Below are 16526 nucleotides of genomic sequence, written 5' to 3' on the forward strand. Positions count from 1 at the left end.
TGTTTGGGGTTTTAGGCTGGGTTTCTGTACAGCACTTTGAGATATCAGCTGATGTAAGAAGGGCTATATAGATTTATTTTATTTGTAAAATACATTAAAAAGATAACATAACTTAATTGCAGTTGTAAATGTTTCCACTCGTGACTGATAGCTTTACAGTTAATGTTACTTTATAGCCTTTTAGCTATTTTACACAGCATTTTATGTCATATAGTTAGATAGCTAGCTATGTTTTTAAGAGAGAGCTTGACAATTGGCATCTCTCTTCCTGTCACGCCCTGACCATAGTTTGCTTTGTATGTTTCTATGTTTTGTTTGGTCAGGGTGTGATCTGAGTGGGCATTCTATGTTGTATGTCTAGTTTGTCTGTTTCTGTGTTTGGCCTGATATGGTTCTCAGTCAGAGGCAGGTGTTAGTCATTGTCTCTGATTTGGAACCATATTTAGGTAGCCTGTTTTGTCATTGTGGGTTGTGGGTGATTGTCTATGTTACACTGGTTCGATACCGGGCTGTATCACAACAGGCCGTGATCAGGAGTCCCATAGGGTGGAGCACAATCGGCCCAGCGTCGTCCGGGTTAGGGGAGGGTTTGGCCCGGGGTAGGCCGTCATTGTAAAATAATAATTTGTTATTAACTAACTTAGTTAAATAAAGAAATATAAAAATATACAATTTGTGACCTACAGTGCATTCGGAAAGTATTTAGACCCCTTATTTTTTGCTACGTTACAGCCTTATTCTAAAATTGATTCAATAAATTGTTTCCTTATCAATCTACACACAATACCCCATAATGACAAAGCGCACACAGGTTTTTATACGTTTTTGCAAATGTATTCAAAATAAAAACAGAAATACCTTATTTACATAAGTATTCAGACTCTTTGTTATGAGACTTGAAATTGAGCTCAGGTGCATCCTGTTTCCATTGATCATCCTTGAGATGTTTCTACAACTTGATTGGAGTCCACCTGTGGTACATTCAATTGATTAGACCTGATTTGGAAAGTCGCACACCTGTCTATATAAGGTCCCACAGTTCACAGTGCATGTCAGATCAAAAACCAAGCCATGAAGTCGAAGGAATTGTCCGTAGAGCTCCGAAACAGGATTGTGTCGATGCACACATCTGGGGAAGGGTACCAAACATTTCTACAGCATTCAAAGTCCCCAAGAACACAGTGGCCTCCATCATCATTAAATGGAAGAAGTTAGTAACACTTCTTAGAGCTGGCCGCCTAGCTAAACTTGGTCAGGGAGGTCAGGGAGGTGACCAAGAACCTGATCGTCAGTCTGACAGAGCTCTGGAGTTCCTCTGTGAAAATCTATGCACACAATGCACATAGATTTTTCTATTGTGTTATTGACTGTACGTTTGTTTATGTGTAACTCTGTGTTGTTGTTTTTGTCGCACTGCTTTGCTTTATTTAGGCCGGGTCGCAGTTGTAAATGAGAACTTGTTCTCAACTGGCCTACCTGGTTTAATAAAGGTTAAATAAATGTGTTTTTTTTAAAGATGGGAGAACAACAATCTCTGCAGCACTCCACCAATCAGGCCTTTATGGTAGAGAGGTCAGATGTAAGCCACTCCTCACTAAAAGGCACATGACAGCTCGCTTGAAGTTTGCCAAAAGCCACCTAAAGAATCTCAGACCATGAGAAATAAGATTCTCTGGTCTGAAGAAACCAAGATTGAACTCTTTGGTCTGAATCCCAAGCGTCACGTCTGGAGAAAACCTGGCACGGTCCCTATGGTGAAGCATAGTGGTGGCATGTCAGGATCGAGGGAAAGATGAACAGAGCAAAGTACAGACAGATCCTTGAAGAAAACCTGCTCCAGAACGCTCAGGACCTCAGACTGTCACGTAGGTTCACCTTCCAACAGGACAATGACCCTAAGCACACAGCCAAGATAATACAGCAGTGGCTTCGGAACAAGTCTCTGAAAGACCTTGAGTGGCCCAGCCAGAGCCCGGACTTGAACCCGATCGAAAACATCTCTGGAGAGACCTGAGAAAAGCTGTGCAGTGAGGCTTCCCATCCAACCTGACAGAGTTTGAGAGGATATGCAGAAAAGAATGTGAGAAACTCCCAAAATACAGGTGTGCCAAGCTTGTAGCATCATGCCCAAGAAGACTCAAGGCTGTAATTGCTGCCAAAGGTACTTCAACAAAGTACTGAGAAATGGTTCTGAATACTTATGTAAATGTGATATTTAAGTTTTTTTTATTTTATAAATTTGCTAAAATGTCTAAAAAAACTTTTTTGCTTTGTCATTATGGGGTATTGTGTGTAGATTGATGAGTAAAAAAAATATTTGATCCATTTTAGAATAAGGCTGTAACATAACAAAATGTCAAGAGGTCTGAATACTTTCCGAATGCACTGTATGTACAAATTACAATAGTGCAATAGCAGAGCATAAGAGAGTTGCCACATCAATGTTACACTATTGTTATGAAATGTTATATTACAATGTTATTTATTGCTATTAGTGATATTCCATTCAAATATTATATTCCAATGAATCTTTTGTTTATGAATTAAAAACAACTATTGATAACCTTTTGCTCCTGAATGTCATTTTAAAGATTGCTGGGATTTAAAATCTTGCATTATTCACATCATATTTAGTGCAGTCGTACATAATGGATTGTATGGAAAAGGATCAACAAAGAAAGAACAAAGAAAATTCATATGAATTTAAGTTAAAAAGAGTGACTTTACATCAAATCTCCTCTAGAATTAGCCATTAACAAAAAAATAAAACTCTATCATAGGTTTGTACAACTGTAACCCCTGGCCTTTATTTTATGTACTTTAACTTTTGAAAGTCAAATCTTGTGATTGTTTTTCTTTTTTTACTTTTAATGTTATTTATGTTTATTTACGTGTAGTAATGTAGTAATGTCCTATGTTTTCACATGAAAAATGATTGCTTTTGGTAAAAACGCTTTATGGATTCCTGGGGCTGGTGCTAGAAAAATTCCGAAGTGTGCACGGCGGTTGGGAAAGGAGGTGACTGCTGGTGACTATTGGAGCTGAAGAGCCGGAAATGGCTGCAAGTAGTGCGGAAGAAATGGAGGAAATTGAGAAAAACTTGGTGAAGCAACAGCTGTGCTGGAATGCGAATAATATGGGTGTCAATTCTGATTATATGGAGCGCGAAGATGATGGTCAAGGACCGCAATGGTCGGTAGTGGAAAGACATAGGAAGAAGAGAGATCATGATACAGAAAGCAATGGGATGTCTAGTAAATAAATCATAAAGATGGCCATGGTAGGAAGCAATAGTAATGATGTGTTGGAGTGGAAAGTGGTGATAGTGTTTGATGAAACCACAGGGCTTACTTACACTCTATCTGAATAACTAATGCTCTAGAGAAAGAGATAGGTGAAGTGAAATTAGCTCGGTTCATTGGAAATGGTTGATTGTTAATATTTTGTGGTAGCCAGGCTCAGCAAGAGAAGATTCTGAAAATGGAAAAGCTTAATGAGAAGAAGATTAAAAGCCATGTCCCTGGTGCTTATGCTAGGTTGAGGGGAGTCATCACTGGGGTCCCAATATCTATGCCCATAGATGATATTAAAGAAAATGTGACGGGAGGAAGAGTGATGGAGGCCAAAAAGGTTGATCAGCAGGAAAGAAGGTCAAAGTTAAAGCCTCAGTGCTGTTGAGGTTTGAGAAGGTTATGCCTTGGGAAGTACAGATAGGAATCCTTAGTTTCAATGTGTGAGAATTTGTCCCTTATGCACTGCAGTGTTTAAAATGCCCAAGAAAGGGACGTGTAGCTGTTCAATGTAAAGGAAGGAAAATATGTGCCAAGTGTGCAGGAGCACATGATTACGGTGAATGAGGGAGCAATGTGAAGTTTAAGTGTTGTAATTGTGGGAGGGAACATCCACCAAGGTGGATGCCAGGTGCAGAGAGAGGCTAGAGAGGCTCAGAGATATAAAATTAGTCATGATGTATCGTATAAAGAGGCTGAAAAACAGATTGGTGGAACTACAGTGTGGAATGATGGCGCTTCCATGGCTGCTCCAGTAGTAAGTGGACCTAATGTTGGGGCTGGTGTTTCTGCTGGTCCTGGCATGGTTTCGAGGCCTCTTCAGGAATCTTGCGCTCATGAATGTGCAGTGTCAAATGACGCTTTGATAATTAATCATGTTGATTTCATAGCTTTTATTGGTAAGGTTACCAATACGACTCGGGGGATTTATTTGTTTTGTTATTTTCATGGTCGTACAGAATTGGGCAGATCATTAGTGATCGTACATTTCAGCACAGTAGGTGGCGGCATGCACTTAAACGATTGCTTGCGGACCGCCATGATAGCATAGAATACAACTTTAAAGAAGAAGAAGGTTTGGTCCAACATCCGAGTTCAGCCGATTATTTGATTTCCGGCGTCGTCAACCCAGATTGTGACCCTGAGCAGTTGTTTAGCTAGGTACTATCGTTGAAGTTTGATCGAGGATTGCAAATACATCACAAATGGTACCGTTAGTTAGCTAAATTAATGCAAAGAAATGCGTTTTAGGTTTATGTAAATTTCATGGTTAGTTGCCTAACAGCAATTGTCTAGATTAGTGTCTTCGCCATGCGAAACCAGCTAATGCTAGCCAGCACTTTTAGCAAGCTAACGGAAGCTAGCCAGTCGCAATGGAAATGCAACAGCTTGCCGACTCTTTACAGACTTTTGGCTTGTTACGGTTTGTTAGTTAAGCGTTCGCTATCTGTTTTATGTCTCAGGTTATGGTTACCTAGCTAGATATAGCTAGCGAAGTTGCTATCTGGAATGCGGAATCATTTTTTTAACCAACAATAGATTGTATCGTTTGGGCAGACTAGTATGTCCGACTCGGCGTAGAGTAGACAGCAGTATAATAACTTAATGAAATTAATGTTTGCCGTCAGATTAGTTATTTTCGACATAATGATGATTAGCCGATCAGATCGAACCTCCAGCGGCATAACGTTACCCAAGTACTGTAACTAGCTAGTACTCTGGAGGTCGAGCCGACAGTCCATTGAAATCATGGTACATTTATTTTCAACCAACCATTATTTGGCTATACTTGCACTGGCGTGTCTTTATAAACGAATGTTTCCAGTTCCAGGGGCAACTCCAAAAACTAGAGAATATTAAATCCATTTTTTTTGTATTGAGTTAGAAATGGCTTGTCGCGTGTGTATATCTGTGATTGGGTTGTATGCGAGATATCCGGCAGCTAAAATGCGGAGGGAACTCCGTGCAAAAAGTGGATTTAATATTTTAATGAATATTCTCTGGTTATCGGAGTTCCATCTGCAAATGGAAACAGATGTCTAAGACACCAGTGCCTAACAAATCGAGAATTAAAAAAGTATCGCCAAGTAAAGGTTGGTTGAAAATAAAATTGCCATGCTTTCAATGGACCCTCGGATCGAACTCCAGTACAAGCAATATTCGTTATGGCGCTGGAGGTTGTCTGATTGGCTAGATGATGATGGTTATCTTCCAGGACAGTGAAGTGTCAGACTTTGAGCCTGCACCAGGGCTTGAGAGCAGTATGGAGGGCGAGAATGCACCAGTGTACTGCATTTGTCGAAAACCTGACATCAATTGCTTCATGATGTGAGTTTAATCAGATGATCATAACAGCAACACCTTCAACACAAGTAATCATAATATGACCTTGAAATGTTACATAACCTTAATTTCATGGGGCTCATATCTGTGTTGTTCTTGTAGTGGTTGTGACAACTGTAATGAGTGGTTTCATGGTAACTGCATCAATCTCACAGAGAAGATGGCCAAAGCTATCAGGCAGTGGTACTGCCTGCGATGCCGAGGTGAGGTTTTTCTTCCCCATTCACTATCATCCACATGGGTATCTGTCACATGTGCTTACTAACCTTACATGATGTCTGTTGCTTTTGATTAGACAAAAACCCATCATTGGAGATAAAATACCGTCCAAAGAAGAGCCGCGAAAAGGAGGCAGAGGGCCAGAGAGAGCCAGAGAGAAAATTTGAAAGACAAAACAGCACTCCAGATTATAAATCTGAAAGGCGCCGTGGATCAAAGGTTTGTTATTTTACATCTAAATGTTATATCCCCATTTTCCTTCAATGTATATCAAAAATTGTGTGTCTTTGGAAATATTCTGTTGGCAAACATCTTTGTCTCTCTTGTTTGTCTCAGGTTAAGCGCTCTGCTCGTATGTGTGGAGAGTGCGAGCCTTGCTTGAGGACTGAGGACTGTGCCACATGCGACTTCTGCAAGGACATGAAGAAATTTGGGGGTCCCAACAAAATAAGACAGAAGTGTCGATTTAGGCAGTGTGACGTCCGAGCCAGGGTGAGTTCCTAATGAGACTATGCCATCACTCTTTTTTTGCTTACTTCTTTTGAACTGGTGTAGTCTTGCAAACTGTGACACAATGCTGCTTATTCTCTGCAGAAAATGTTGCGTGTGAAGGATGAAGAGTTTAATTTGCGTGAAAGGCGGGATAATTCCTACCACCGGAGAAGACGATATTCAGACGACTACGATAGTGAGGCAGAACTCTATGAAAAGTACAAGGCAGCGGGATATGACGACAACATGGTATTGCAATAGATGAGAAATATGGCTGAAGATTCTATCAAGAACTATTTTAAACACATTAAAAATACGCAAGATCCTTATTATTGTCCTACTGTTGCACTTACTCTCATATCCACTTGTTCTTTGGCTTGAATAGCACTTTTTCAAGTATTTTGAATGTTTATCTTATTGTTTCTGTTCAACCCAGCCATGGCTCAGTGATGAGGATGACGGGCCTCCATTCAGCCCTGTTCTGCGAAAGAAAGCTGTGAAGGTCAAGCATGTGAAGAGACGGGAAAATAAATTTGACAAAAAAGTAAGCAAACTTTACTTTTATATCTTGCAGGCACACAATGATTACTGTTCATTTTTATCCATGCAGTCGCAGTCCACATCTACCAAATATTTGAAGCTTTTAGCTTTTTTTATTGCATCATGGGAATATTACTGTTGTGACAAAATACATCAAAGTACAGTGATTTTACATGTGTGCCTTGCGATTTGTTTTTGTTAATGCACATCAGAAAGAGTCACGGCGGCACAAACAGAAGCAGAAGCAAAAGGACAAAGTCAGGCACAGTGATAGGGGCGATGCCAGGGATGGAGGAGGGCAGCGACAGTGCCTCGGGCCCAGCTGTGTGGAAGCTGCACGAGCCAACTCCAAATACTGCTCAGAGGAATGTGGCATGAAGCTGGCTACCAAGTAAGCGCACATACACAAACACACACATGCAACTGTAAGAAAATCAATCAAATGTAAAATACATTATGTCTCTAGCCGGCTCTATGAGATACTCCCTCAACGTATCCAGCAGTGGCAGCAGAGCCCCTGCATCGCTGAGGAGCAGGGCAAGAAGCAACTGGAGCGCATCCGAAGGGATCAGCAGAATGCACGCATGCGTCTCACTGACATGGAGAAACGCTTCCACGAGCTGGAGGGAATCATTGCTAAGGCCAAGCAGCAGGTAGTCCAGCAGGATGAGGAGGTGAGTCACTTCAGTATTTTGTTATTGGCCCCTGCGGTATTTATCCAGTGGGGTCAGAGCTCCTCGGCTAGAGAAATGTTTTGCCCGTTCAAGCCTGCGCTCAAATCTTTCAGCGGCTTCCTGGGTGAAACATTGCTTTGACGTGTCTTTCTTTTGGTTCTCGTTTCAGACGAATGAAGGGGACAATGAAGAAACTGACCTGATGATTTTCTGTGTGTCCTGCAGTCACCCTATCAACCCAAAGGTGGCACTGCGACATATGGAGAGATGCTATGCTAAGGTGAGTCTGTCAATCTTGAGCCAACATTCTTTTTATCCAGCCTATCAGTCAACCCCAAAAATGCTTTCGCGTATCCTTCAACACCTTCCCTCTAACTCAGTTAGCGTAGCGCCACAGGGTTTCAGACTGCAGCCATTTTCTTGTACGCAGTAAGCTGGAGATTTCCTATTTAGCTTCTCTGATCTTGGTTGTGAGTTAGTGGTATACATCCAGAGTGCAGTAGCTGATAAAAGTGTCTACAACATCCTATATGGGAGAGGATGAAATGTACAGAATTAAACTTAATATAGAGTACTAGCAATATGAATATAAGTTGCAGATATGCACTCCTTCCTAAAGGACACAGTATAAACTGATAACCTTCTTGTTTTCTCTCTTTTGCATTGACAGTATGAGAGCCAGACATCTTTTGGTTCAATGTACCCAACAAAGATCGAAGGGTAAGAGTCTAGCACTTTAAATGGGTTTGCTGGAATTGATCAATTGTTGCTTGCTTTTCTGTTTCCATATTGTTTCACCACGGTAGTCTGTATACTTTTTGTTCTCAGAGCAACAAGACTCTTCTGCGATGTGTACAACCCCCAGAGCAAGACCTACTGCAAGAGGCTTCAGGTTTTGTGCCCAGAACATTCCAGGGACCCAAAGGTCAGTGATGATTGGCGAGTCAAATGCAAAGAAACTTTGCCATAAAGCACACTAATTGTCCTGCTGTTTGACTTATGATGTATAATCTTGGCTTCGCTTGCCCTCTTGTCCTCTTGGTTTGTGGTTAGGTCCCAGGGGATGAGGTGTGCGGCTGTCCTCTGGTCCGTAATGTGTTTGAGGCAACAGGCGAATACTGCAGGGTTTCTAAACGCAAATGTAATAAGCACTACAACTGGGAGAAGCTCAGGAGAGCTGAGGTGGACCTGGAGCGTGTCAGAGTGGTTAGTAGTGGAATGCACCACATCCATCTATTATTTTGGGCCACTTCACCAGGGTTGAGGTGAATTCCTGTAGATTAAAATCAGAAATATACCAGAATTCCAGTTCATCATCATTTTTAGCTAACATGAAAATCAATTGACTAAGACCCTGGTTATAACAAATATTATTGACCTTCATAAAGGGTAGTTCATATGATCTATGAAAGTGAATTTTAAAGGACCGAGTACACAGTTGATTTCAAAGACTTTTTTGCTATTTTAATCATTACTCCTTGCTTTTCTCCCAAAATGTCTTTGTAAACAGTGGTACAAGCTGGATGAGCTCTTTGAGCAGGAGCGCAACGTCAGGACTGCTATGACCAACAGGGCTGGTCTTCTCGCTCTTATGCTGCACCAAACCATTCAGCACGACCCCCTGACAACGGATCTCCGTTGCAACAAGGACAGATAGCCGGCTGCATCTTCATGTTATTTCTGAGTGGCATTTTCGTACATCTTTGTTAGAGATTTATAGTATCTTTTTGTAGAGACTTTGGATTTTAAGACCTTTGCTGAAGTTGAAAAACAAATATTTGAATGGTAAATGAATATATTTTCCATGTGTCCAGCACTATTGAGGTCTTGCCACTTCTGGTATCTTGCTAATTATAGTGTCAAAAATAAAGACTGGTCAAGCTCTCCTGCAAATGGAAAAACCTTGGTCAAGCCATTCGCGCTGTAGAATCTGCGTGTGCGCATGCACTCACATTATGGTATGGCTGACACCATTTAGTTGACTGGTCGATTGTTTGGTAGATAGGCTGTTGGTCGACCGAGATTTAATTAGTCGAGCAGTAGCAAAAATAATATTTCATGGTGTACAAGACACCGGTCTGATTTGTGCCTGTCTGAGTGGACTGCTCCATTGTGGAGGATGTGGGGATGGCACAGTCCATGAAATGTGCTACTGAAATTGTATACGGTTATATTACATAAGGACAATGGTGCAACACTAATAGCAATTATAATATTTTAAAACAAATGCGCTTTCTCTAGTGTTGGATAGTGGTCGCTGTTCACGTTTCAGAAAAACGTCAGTGTGCTCTTGAATTGGCACCTTTTCCTAGACCATGTTGCTATGCATAATAGCAGAGTCAACCAGCATACTGGTGTTGGGAAAAATACGGTGGAGGCAGCAGCAGAATGAGATGAGAACAGCACTTGTCTAAGAAAAGTGAGGAGAAAGGGAACCACAACTTAATTAGGTCTACTCAACGGTCTAACTGTTGAATATGCCTGGCTTTATAAATCCATATATCTACAAAAATAAGACAGATCCTGCTTCTGTTGCCTGTTTGAGTGTTTAATAGCCTACTGATTCAGTGAGCATCAAGCCTCACACAATTACATGTCAAGTAAATCATTTGACAAATTCAGCTGTTTTTAATCTTTGCTTTGCTGTAATAAAGGCTTTACACTTTTCAGCCTCTGGTATTATAATTTGTATTGGCACTTCCAAATTGTTAGATAAATAATATAACGTTCCTTTTTCTTGATCTCATTATTATTAGTAGTTGTATTTATTAAGGATCCCCAGGCAGCAGCTACTCTTACTGGGGTCCAGCAAAATGAAGGCAGTTTTAAACAATGTTAAAGACATTCACAAGTGTGCCCTCAGACCCCTACTCTACAACACAAAATCCATGTGTATGTTATTGTGTGTTTATGCATGTGTCTCTGCCTATGTTTGTGTTGCTTCACAGTCCCCGCTGTCCCGTAAGGTGTGTTTTTTAAATCAAATTTTACTGCTTGCATGAGTTGCTTGATGTGGAATAGAGTTCCATGTAGTCCGGGGTCTATGCAGTACTTTAAGCCTCCCATAGTCTGTTCTGGACTTGGGGACTGTGAAGAGACCTCTGGTGGTATGCATGGGTGTCTGAGCTGTGTGCCAGTAGTTCAAACGGACAGCTCGGTGCATTCAACATGTCAATACCTTTCACAAATACAAGTAGTGATGAAGTCAATCTCTCCTCCACTTTGAGCCAGCAGAGATTGACATGCATATTATTGTTAGATCTCTGTGTACATCCAAAGGTCAGCCTTGCTGCCCTGTTCTGAGCCAATTGTAATTTTCCTAAGTCCCTCTTTGTGGCACCTGACCACACGACTGAACAGTAGTCCAGGTGTGACAAAACTAGGGCCCATAGAACCTGTTGATAGTGCTGTTAAGGCAGAGCATTGCTTTATTATGGACAGACCTCTCCCCACCTTAGCTACTGTTGTAACAATATGTTTTGACTATGACAGTTTACAATCCAGGGTTACACCAAGCAGTTTAGTCACCTCAACTTGCTCAATTTCCACATTCATTACAAGATTTAGTTGAGGTTTCGGGTTAACTGAATGATTTGTCCCAAATACAATGATATTAGTTTTTGAAATATTTAGGACTAACTTATTCCTTGCCAACCCTTCTGAAACTAACTGCAGCTCTTTAAGTGGTGTAGTCATTTCAGTCGCTGTAGTAGCTGAGGTGTATAATGTTGAGTCATCCACATACATTGACACACTGGCTTTACTCAAAGTCTTTAATAAGATTTAAAAAAGTAAGGGGCCTAGACAGCTGCCTTGGGTAATTCCTGATTCTACCTGGACTTTGTTGGAGAGGTTTCCATTAAAGAACACCCTTTGTGTTCTGTTAGACAGGTAACTCCTTATCCACAATAGCAGTGTTTAAAGCCATAACACATACGTTTTTCCAGCAGCAGACTAAGATCAATAATTTCAAAAGCCGCACTGAAGTCTAACAAAACAGCCCCCACAATCTATGATCATAAGTAATGTCATTATCATTAGTAGGCTTAGTATAGCAGCCTTATATAACCACCATTAAGCTGTAGGCCTAACATGTTGACCACACCTCTTGTATTGCAAAATAAATGTACACACACATTATTCAATCATTGCACCCACACTGCTCGTGTGTGTCAACGAGCGTATGCATAGCCAGGTGTTAAAATAGAACTTAGTTCAATTGGTGACGCGCTGCAAGTCCTGCCTCTCCCATCTATCTCCTCATTGGTTTTTAGGAGCATATACCCACATGAGTGATTGAAAGATGAACTGAGGTCCACACTCCAGTTCAGTTGGTGGTGGTAATGCACCTTCAACTTGGTTGCCAACCGCCATATAAAGTCTGAAGAAGAGGAGGCCTTGAAGGAGGAGATATTACTAGAAACGAACTCGGTTTACCTTTTTAACTGTGGATCAATTGTCGGAGTAGAGGACCTTGTGCATTTCAGGTAAAATAACAACTCAATGTTTATATCCCAGGACAAATTATCTAGCAACAGCAAGCTAGCTAAATTGCCATAGATGTTTGCTTTTCAACCTGTCCCCAAGTTAATATAGTTGGTTCAGAGTTCGTTTTGATATTTCAACCTGCATGTCCTGACCGCGTCTGGTGTGGGAGGACAAAATCAACATGCGCGCTATGGCGCGCAATCGCGTGAGCGTTCTGGTTACCATGTAAGAGTGCATCCGCTTTAGTCTTAATACCGTAACTTACTTAGACCTATATTTCAATACTTATATAGGCTACTGTATCAATCATTCATATCATCACACAGCATATGAGTCAATCATGATTTGAAATGCAAACAAGCATTTTAGTTTTAAAATAAAATAAAGCAAGCGTTGAATAATTATCTTAAACAATAAATAAACCATTCCATTTCGGATATTGCATTCACAGATGAATGCTACTATTTTAAAGGCTTAACAAAAAACAACAACATTACAACAGACTCTCTGGTACGCTTATTTATTGAGTGTTGTTTACATTGTTCCAAACAGTCAGAAGAATTATATTGTAATCTATACAGCATCTGTTTCGCACACAAATTATGCACGCAGACTTGCTCCTTACCTTCTTGATCTCCAGTATTTTCCACAACTAGTCAAATGTATTCCTCCTGAGCAACCAGTAAACATTCCCCCATTTCGAGTTTATTTGTCATGTTCTCTACATCCATTTTTGCTGTCACGTGTTACGGTGTTCAGAGTTTGTTATAACCAATTTATTGAAGTGATTATAATATGTTATAGGTCAGGCCCTATTGTGCACTATTCGGACGGGATTAGTTTTACTGGGGGAGGTCGGGTAATGTAATTATATGCTGCAGCAGGGAAGAGAGAGAGAGAGAGAGAGAACAGGTGCTAGTCACATAGTCGCTGTCTTTTTTTTTTTTTTTAACACAGTGCAGCAAGTTTGATCCCGGCACAATCAAATCAATTGCAGGTCGGACTCCATCTAGTCATTTGTGTGTTTTAATTATTTAATCAAACAGCGTGCTTAAAGCATCAGACAAGCTCAGTGAATATAGTTGACTTAAATAAAACACATAGGATGTGTCAATATATGGAAAAATACTGCGTATGTTTTAAAATTTCGACCAATCAATTGATCAAACAGTCGACTCTTGGTCGACTAAGATTTTTTTTAGTCGGGGACATCAGTACATTATGGTATCACTTGGAATATGCTTGACAGGGAGAGATTCTCCGATCTCTGAACCTCTTCTAAACAGATTGTCACCAGTGAATTGTGTGATATGTTAATACGCAGCAAATTCATTCAAAAAGTTATGCAAATTGTATTGACTTTTTTTGTTTCGGTTTGGTAGCAACACGCATCATACACAGAAGCACATGTCTCCCAGGCAATAGTTAGGTTAGACCCTAATCAGTGATTGATATTCCACATAACTATGATTGCATTTGGATCTCATGAAAGGTCAGAAATAGTCTCGCAGCAAAGATATATCTAAGCACTTTATAAATGCACAGATCTGATTAAAATAAAGCCATGAGGGCCTCCCGGGTGGCAGAGTGGTCTAGATAAATAAAAAATAAAGCCATGATTGGATTTTTTAAAATGATCATAACCCATTGTCCATTATGATAATTTAAAAGATTTGAATGGTTGTGATTTTAATTGAATAGCTAATTCAAATAGATTTCCAATACAAGTAATTACTTGGTTAGTTCCATCTCATATTTCATAAGATATATACAGTGCCTTAGGAAAGTATTCAGACCCCTTGACTTGTTCCACCTTTTGTTAGGTTAAGGCCTTATTCTAAAATTGATTAAATAGTTTTTCCCCCTCATCAATCTACACACATTATCCCATAATGACAAAGGAAAAACATGATTTTAAAGACTGAAATATCACATTTACATAAGTATTCAGACTCTTCACTCAGTAATTTGTTGAAGCACCTTTGGCAGCGATTACAAGCTGAAGTCTTCTTGGGTATTTAGGGAGTTTCTACCACTCTTCTCTGCAGATCCTCTCAAGCTCTGTCAGGTTAGATGGGGAGCTATTTTCAGGTCTGCCCAGAGATGTTAGATCGGGTTCAAGCCCGGGCTCTGGCTAGACCACTCAAGGACATTCAGAGACGTGTCCCGAAGCCACTCCTGCGTTGTCTTGGCTGTGTGCTTAGGGTTGTTGTCATGTTGGAAGGTGAACCTTCGGCCCAGGCTGAGGTCCTGAGCGCTCTGGAGCAGGTTTTCATTAAGGATCTGTCTGTACTTTGCTCCGTTCATCTATGCCTCGATCCTGACTAGTCTCCAAGTCCCGGCCGCTGAAAAACATCCCCATAGCATGATGCTGCCCCCACCATCCTTCACCGTAGGGATGGTGCCAGGTTTCCTTCAGGCGTGACACTTGGCATTCAGGCCAAAGAGTTGAATCTTGGTTTCCTCAGACCAGAGAATCTTGTTTCTCATGGTCTGAGAGTCCTTTAGGTGTCTTTTCGCAAACTCCAAGCAGGCTGCCATGTGCCTTTTTGCAATTATAAACTGGTTACCAACATAAATAGAAGAGTAAACAAGTATTTTTGCATCCTACCCATGGTTTATTGTCTGATATACCACAGCTTTCAGCCAATCAGCATCCAGGTTCCAAACTACCTAGTGTATAATGGCATTCATCCCATGTTGGAGACTCAATTAAAGAATAAAATATGTAGTCAGTGAACTCAATGGATTAATAGAGAACAACTACTCATCTATCTATGTTATGGACTGGAAGCATGTTGAGACAAAATCTGAGATTAAATCCATGCTAAAATAGTGTGCAAAACTCTCATCAAGGCAAAGGGTGGCTACTTTGAAGAATCTCAAATAAAAAATATATGTTGATTTGTTCAACACTTTTTTGGTTACTACATGATTCCATGTGTTATTTCATAGTTTTGACATCTTCACTATAATTCTATAATGTAGAAAATAGTAAAAAATAAAGAAAAACCCTGGAATGAGTAGGTGTGTACAAACTGTTGACTGGTACTGTAGGTGGAGGTTGAGATGTACGTGTCCTAGTGAAAGGAGAAGAAGTTCATGTTTTTCGGGATGTTCTTCCTCAGAGGGTGCAGCATCAGAATCAGCAGGCTAAATCCCTCACGGACTAACCCCTTCAGAGAGGACATAGGGTACGACAGTCTGCCTCCTCCCCCCACCCCACACATATACCTCCTTACCTCACACATACTCATGCACACACACAAATCTCATAAGATTCTCGGTGCAGACTAAGCCTTTCTATGTGGAAATTATGACAATGTGTGTGTCCATGTGTGCTCATCCATTCCTGTGTGTGTGTGTTACCTGTTGGGAGTGGTCTAGCTGCTGGAGGTGCTCCATGTATATGGATTTCCTTCTCTACTGAACATGTGTAGGATGTGGGGGATTGTAAGGGACTGTAATTCTGCATCCAGCGTCTATGGAGAATGATGAATCTACACACAGAGTCAAATACAAGCAAATTTAGATCATCGCAAATTACACACGTAACCTGTCCCTCTCTAGAAAAACAAAAGTGAAATATGTCATTATACTCTAATACAGGGGTACTCAACTCTTACCCTACGAGGTCTGGAGCCTGCTGGTTCTGTTCTACCTCATAATTAATTGCACTGGTGTCCCAGGTCTAAAATCAGTCCCTGATTAGAGGGGATCAATGGAAAAAAGCGGTGGAACTGGCTTGGAGGTCCAAAGTGTAGTTTGAGGGCTCTAGTATATACAGATCCATACCATGCTAGGCAGGGAATGGCAGAAGTGTTGTGCCTGCCTGCCTATATGTGTAGTGTCACTGTCAACACTGCCAGCTTCAATCTCACCCAGTTGTGCAGGTGTAGTGGTGGCCATAAGCAGGCATGCTCAGCATGCCCACCTATTTATCTACAGATATACTCAATAATTACCATTGAGAATAATTGAATGACTGAACAAATTAACGATCAACCTTAATTCCTTTCATCTCTGGCTTTATTGGGTGGAGGGAATGACCACCTATAGCCAGCTACCTACACCATATAGACAAAAAAATACATTTAAAAAACTACACCATATAGACAATGGTTGATCATTAATTTATACTCACCCGATGGCAGAGAGTGGGTGATGGTCAAAACTTGGCATGTCAAGACGTTTTTCTTGTACAGTATAACTTCACACACACACACACAGTAGGTAGCGTTAGCATTTAACGTTAGCTCGATGCTTGGTGGCTTTTAATATCAGCTTTCGATTTTGTCTGTCACTATCAGTAAAGCCACCAAGTATTGAAGGCAGCTAGCTAGTTAGCTAACTAACTACCCTTACTTGTTGGTGGTCCTATTTAGAACTAACCTGGAGAAAGCTAGCTAGCTGAAGCGATGATCAGATAACTTCGGATAGTCACACATATTTTACTTAGAAAACAGCTAGCACTGCTAGT

The 16526-nt window shown here is 40.7% G+C and overlaps 1 protein-coding gene and 1 long non-coding RNA gene across 2 annotated transcripts; one reads left to right on the plus strand and one right to left on the minus strand.

Moving 5' to 3' along the window:
* The first annotated feature begins 4381 nt into the window (after nt 1-4381).
* cxxc1b (CXXC finger protein 1b) lies at nt 4382-10227 on the plus strand. Its single transcript, XM_055917354.1, has 14 exons — nt 4382-4498; nt 5506-5618; nt 5736-5836; nt 5929-6071; nt 6189-6344; nt 6447-6593; nt 6781-6888; nt 7097-7275; nt 7351-7558; nt 7728-7838; nt 8229-8278; nt 8387-8483; nt 8612-8764; nt 9069-10227. The coding sequence occupies exons 1-14, from the start codon at nt 4496-4498 to the stop codon at nt 9213-9215; spliced, it is 1716 nt and encodes a 571-aa protein (XP_055773329.1). The 5' UTR covers nt 4382-4495; the 3' UTR covers nt 9216-10227.
* Nucleotides 10228-12550: 2323 nt separating this feature from the next.
* On the minus strand, nt 12551-16281 carry LOC129851105 (uncharacterized). The gene is made up of 2 exons (XR_008758935.1): nt 16191-16281; nt 12551-15546 (listed from the first exon to the last, which is right to left on the minus strand). It is a non-coding gene; the product is annotated as an uncharacterized LOC129851105 (long non-coding RNA).
* Between the last annotated feature and the right edge of the window lie 245 nt (nt 16282-16526).

Source organism: Salvelinus fontinalis, chromosome 3 (genome assembly GCF_029448725.1).
Source record: "Salvelinus fontinalis isolate EN_2023a chromosome 3, ASM2944872v1, whole genome shotgun sequence".
Lineage (NCBI taxonomy): Eukaryota > Metazoa > Chordata > Actinopteri > Salmoniformes > Salmonidae > Salvelinus > Salvelinus fontinalis.

What these genes read in the sequence shown, in the direction of transcription:
- cxxc1b (XM_055917354.1), top strand. An exon ending in GTACTGCCTGCGATGCCGAG is followed by an intron (nt 5,837 to 5,928) that starts GTGAGGTTTTTC and finishes GCTTTTGATTAG; the next exon opens with ACAAAAACCCATCATTGGAG. An exon ending in AAAATAAATTTGACAAAAAA is followed by an intron (nt 6,889 to 7,096) that starts GTAAGCAAACTT and finishes AATGCACATCAG; the next exon opens with AAAGAGTCACGGCGGCACAA.